The sequence below is a fragment of the Alligator sinensis genome, unplaced genomic scaffold (assembly GCF_000455745.1).
Source record: "Alligator sinensis unplaced genomic scaffold, ASM45574v1 scaffold619_1, whole genome shotgun sequence".
Taxonomy (NCBI): domain Eukaryota; kingdom Metazoa; phylum Chordata; order Crocodylia; family Alligatoridae; genus Alligator; species Alligator sinensis.
Window position 1 is genome coordinate 1,139,697 of NW_005842134.1, and position 5,598 is coordinate 1,145,294.

The 5,598-nt window shown below is 52.3% G+C and overlaps 1 protein-coding gene across 1 annotated transcript in view; it reads left to right on the top strand.

Annotated features, from left to right (window-relative positions):
- The window catches only part of LOC106722276 (liver-expressed antimicrobial peptide 2-like), a 5,799-nt gene extending 3,421 nt beyond the window's left edge, over positions 1–2,378 (top strand). Inside the window, exons 2-3 of the mRNA XM_014520627.2 lie at positions 1,468–1,676; positions 2,323–2,378. Of these exons, the coding sequence (XP_014376113.1) occupies positions 1,468–1,676; positions 2,323–2,359 (246 nt within the window). The 3' untranslated portion in view covers positions 2,360–2,378. The remainder of the gene's footprint in view (positions 1–1,467; positions 1,677–2,322) is intronic.
- The last annotated feature ends 3,220 nt before the right edge of the window (positions 2,379–5,598 follow it).

The window sequence follows — 5,598 nt, forward strand, 5'->3', positions numbered from 1 at the left end:
TCTTCCAAATGACTCTGCACCATCTCAGGGTCTACACATGGTAGTCTGGCGTCTTGCTGCTGCCTCTCTACAACCCCAGTGAGAGACTTGTCATGGCTCTCGCTTAGGAACACTGAGGCAACGAACTCGTTGAGGAGTTCAGCCTTGTTCCCTCTGTCCATCACCAATTGTTTCTGCCCATTTAGCAGGGGTCCTATTCCTCCCTGGGCCTTCCTTTTACTCCCTATATATCTAAAAAACAATTTCTTGTTGTCTTTTACTTGGGTTGCCATCCTCAGCTCCATTGTAGCTTTGGCCCGTCTAACTGCCTCCCTACAAGTATGAGCAGAGGAGGTATATTCATCTTTGGTGATCTCTCCCTGTTTCCACTTTTTATGTGCTCCCCATTTGGCCCTTAGGCTGCCCTGGATTTCTCTGGTCAGCCAGGGAAGCCTCCTGGCCCCTTTCTCTCTTTTACCTCACAAGGGGATCGTCTTGCTTTGTGCCCAAAGGATCGTTTCCTTAAGGCACAGCCACCCTTCTTGGGCTCCCATCACTTCAAAACTCCTACTCTGCAGTGCGTCCTTGACTAATCGCCTGAGTTCATTGAGATCAGCTTTCCTAAAGTCTAGCACTTTCACCCTACTAGTTACCTTACCCACTCGACGTCTTATGGTGAATTCTATTATTAGGTGATCACCGTCCCCCAGATGGCTACCGATCTGTAGGTCCCCTACCATGTCATCCCCCGTTGCCAATACCAGATCCAGTATGGCATTCCCCCTAGTGGGACCGTGAACACACTAGTGGGACCGTGTTCCTCATGGTCCTTATGACAAACCAGGGCTTTCCTTCCCCTTTCCATACACAAACCAGGGGTTTTCCTACATAGGGTGCCTGGCACAGAGACTAGACTCGAGTGCCACTCTGCAGCCCCAGGGATGGGGGTTAGGGCACACTTTTTGTCCCTGGCAAGAGGCACCAAGCTGTAGAACAGCAGAGGATGGAGAGACAGAACTCTTGGGTCCCTTTTGCAGCCCTAACATCACCATGGTAGGTTATGGAAAGCAAATGATGTCTCTATGCCTAAGTTTCCCTGCCAGGAGGTGCTGTGCATGGGGCAGTGGAGCTTTGGGGACTGATGTTTGATGCTCCCGGAGGGTCTTGACCCCCCTCAACCCACATGGACTCAACACTGTAACCAATTTTCACCTGACAACAGGGGCTGAGCACGATGCCTTCTCCACTGTCTCTGTGCGAGCCAGGGCCTTCCTAGCATGGCCCCTGGAGTTCTTGTGTCTTGTTGGAGCCAGGTCCTGTGCACATGCTCCCAGGTTATGTCCTAAACCTGGATCCTCCCAGTTCCTTGTAGCCCCACCCCCAGAGCTCCCATTCCCCCTCTGTCCGCCTGGGACAGGAGAAGGGCAGGCAGGGTTGTGCCCTGAGGAGGGGTGAGCTATTCCCAGCCCTTCTCTCTTGTCCCTCTAGGTCACATCGAGTCCTGCAGGGAGCCGGGCATTGCTCAATGCCACAACCAACCGGGACCCCTCGCCAGCAGCTGCTCTTGTAGCTGGCCTTGAAGGGGTGCACACATCTCGCCGGCTGGCCAGGATGACCCCCTTCTGGAGAACAGTGGGCACCAAACCCATAGGAGCTTACTGCCGGTATGGCCTGGAGTGCAGCACCAAGGCATGCAGGTGAATGTGGGTCCTGAGGAGGAACAGGCTGGGGAGTAGTTACCTGCACTGCCAGGCCTAGGCTGGAGGACAAGGTGCTCCCGGCACCTGGCCTTGGCATCACATCACCTTATGGGCATCCCCAGAACTAGCCCCAGGTCCTATGGGGTGCGATGCAGGGGGCGAAGATAGCTTCATGAGCTGAGTCCAAGAATGGAGCTGCCGCTGGGAAGGGGATACCTGTGTACTGGGAGACTCTGCACATCAGGGGTGTTATACTGCATATTCATGGAGCCCTGCTGGACTAATACAAGCATGGACAGTTCCTCCCTAGTCCATCAAAGAAAGGTCACAGCCTGGGCCTCCACAGATAGGCTCCACAATGCCCCTCAGCCCCCACCAGCAACTGCCTGCCAGTCTTCCAGCCTTGGCTTCCCATTTAGCTCCCCCTTCTATTTCAGTCCTGGCCTGCCCCCTCCAGAGCTGTACTGATGCCTCTGTGGCCCGGTGGTGGTTGGGTTTGGTACCATCTCTGTGGCTTACTCCACTGAAATGGGGACACCAACATCCAGCTGGCAGGGGGGAGAGACAAGCTGGGAATTGTAGTGGGGCAGGGTGTGAGGTGTTGTTTGCTCCTGCTAGGCTCACAGCTGCTTTCCCTTCCCAGGGATGGACGCTGCGTTCCCCTGCAGTACGAGAGCTGAAGCTTCATCCCGGCTGGAAGCAGCACTTTCTTCCTGCCCAAGAACATGGGGGTGCAGCGCATCCCCAGGTTCCTGAGAGCATTTGGGAGCACCTGACTCTCGAGCAGGATAGCTAAGCACATTGCCCCACACATACCACCCTAACAATGGGCCTGGAAACAGACAACTCATGGCTGCAGGTTTCAGCCACAGGGGGACACCAGTGAGCCACAGGTCCCTTCTCTGCATGGTGGAAAGAGAACTGCTCTGGTCCCAAGAGGAGTGTGGACCCCATCTTATCCCCAGCCCAAGCTGCAAGGCAGTTCTCTGGATGCGAGCTCTTTCCAGTCCTCCGCGATATCAGCACCAACTGCAGCCACTCACAGACTGTTGCTGTGCCTGGTAACTCCTGAGACTGGGGGCAGCAGAAGGGGATGGGGACACACACACACACACACACACACACACACACACACACACACACACACACACTCTCTCTCTCTCCCTGAAAAGCCCATTGATCCTGACTTCACTCTATGCAGGGAAAATTTAGGTCGCTTCTAAAGACCTAGAAGTGTCAGCAATTTCCAGTCCCCAGAGCTGAGACCCCTCTAACACAGAGCTGCCCTGTGGGACCTTCCATGTGTTCCATGTGCACAGAGCCCCCATCCAGAAGGATCCTCTTGGTGCCCTCCTTCCAAGTCAATAGCAGGAGTGTCAGTGTGGTGTCCCACTGGTGGGCTGCTGGGGTGGGGGATAGCCTAAGAGATTTCCCAGAGTTAGAGAGCCTTGGTAGTCCATCATTGATGGTTAGATTCATAGATGTCTATGATGTCTATGATGTTCTAGGCAGCTGGACTGTGTCCAGTGCTGCTCTGCAGGTGCCCCAGAGTGATGATCACTAGGGAAAAATGTGGTCTTCCTTCTGGAGACCCCTGGGTTCTGCAATGTTAATGGTGACTGCTACGGCCTGCACAGTGGGGATGGATGTCTAGCAGAATGTAGTGCCTACACACCTTGCTCTCTCAGTTCACCACGGACCCAGCAAAACATGAGCCCCAGAACAGTGCCTCACTGACTGATTGAGCTACATAGTCCAAAAACAAACAATAAATGCATCTACCCTCAAAGCTTGCAGCTTCCTGATTTTGCCTGACAGAGGAATAGAAACTGCTCGGAACAGTTTGCTCAGCAAGCAGCTGATCTGCTCAGAGAACTGGGGTCCTACAAACTGGGGTCCTTAGTTGTCAGATGTGGGCAGATCCCCAACTCCCTTGGGGAGATGTCTGGCTGGGAGTTGAACTCTCTGAGCCATTTTCTGGCACCATGGGTGCTCTGAGGGACCATCCATGCACACAGCTCTGCTGCAGGGCCTGTGGGGACAGTTACAAGAACACAGAAACTTCCCCTTCAGTTTTTCTGCAACAAGTGGTTGTGTTTCAGTGTCTGCGGCATACTATGTGAAGTAACTACTGTACATTGCTAGTACCTCATGTAACTAACATGTAACAAACTACATGTCCAGGAAATCATGCTGTGCATAGAGCTCCAAAAGTTGGGGTTGGGCTAGATCCCTGAACTCCCTTGTAGCCCTACTTTTCTATGATTCTGTAAGAGGCCGGACTGTGGAATCATAGAGGATTTATGAGGTTAAAAATTGCCCTAAAGATTGGAAAGCTTGAATGAAGCTCCAAATTCTTCACAGGCTTGTAAGAAGAAAACAACCCAGAGAGGCCTAAATGCCGAGATTAGGAAACAATTACCTGAAATGGGTAGGGCCAGATTAACTCTTTAGTGGGCCCTAAGCAAACAAACTCGTGGATCCCTACATTTTTTCACTCAATAATTAAAATATGTAAAATAAGCATAGGGCATGTGCCTAGTTTGCCTATGCATTAATCTGGCCCTGGAAACAGAGCTATCCAGCTGGTGGCTAGATGCAGCACACAAGGGGTTAAAATGTGGTGGGAGGGGAGGGAGCCCAACTACTTCCTACACACTCAGACAGGGGAGCCCAGCGCTTCCCTGGCTCTACACCACCTCCCAGAATGCTCCATCTCCTGGGAGCACCAATGAAAGGAGGAACTCTCAGCATTTTCTGAGTAATCTGAAGCAAATCCAGAGCTGTCAGGGTCTTCCCCAGATTAGACGGGACACTAAGTATTGGTTGGTTCTTGGCTTGCAATGTTATCTCTGGTTCCAGGGAGACTGGTATTACCACACTATGCAAGGCCTCACCCTGAGCAGTGCTAAGCTCATCCCTTTTCCATTGACTCCCACGTGGTCAGGATATACTCAATACTGGTTTCTGGACCAGCCATGTATCCACATGCCCTTCAGGCACCATGTCAATTCACCCTGCCACGCTACATCCCCAGCATGTCCTGGAAGAGGTGGACTTGTGCATCAGGTCAGTACTAACATAGAGAACATCTGAATTAACAGCTTCAAGGGGGCCATGCCTGCTGGCACATGCCAACAGGGAGGGATATACTCTGAATGATGGTGTGTATTTGCCTCTCACCCCAGCCCCATGGCCCTCCATCCAATTCTTCTTTCATGTGACAAAAAACAGCGTCCATATCTTTATTTGTGTGTGTTCTGGTGTTTTTGTTGATTCAGGAGCTCTTGGTCATCAGAAACATTACCAGGGATCACTATGTGGAACTGGCTCTCATTAACCCCGCTCCACCCAATGATCCTACATGACAGGAGCTGGGGTGACTGCTTTGGGTATCAATCCAAGCCCCAAGCACACCCCAGTTCCAAAGTCCCAGATGTGTGGGCCTGGTTTGAAGTGAAACCCCAACCTTGGTGTCGGTGGCTATCAGCCCAGAGTAGATGCTGTTGCATATTGGCTCCCAGGTCCTGCCAGGCTGGCACAGAGCCCAACCCAGTCTGTAGCTGTGTAGGTTTGTAGGTGCTGGGTGAAGGGACACTTTCTATGTGTTTCTCTGACATCTGGTGGCTGCTCCCAGCAGATCCAGCTAATCCAGAGTCCAGGCAGTGGTTTGCAGAGTAACTGGATTGGGCATTTCTTGGTACCAGGAAAACTGCTCCTCTCAGAACACACAGATTCATAGTTTGTTAAGACCAGAGGGAACCATTCTAGTTCCCTAGTCTAGGGCTTCTCAAACTTTGTCATGGTAAGCCTTGCTGAGCTATGAAAAAAACAACTGCGCCTCCCCATAGTTTGCAATGGTTTTGTGTGTGTGTGTGTGTGTGTGTGGGGGGGGGGGGGGGGGGGTGGGGGGTGTTGT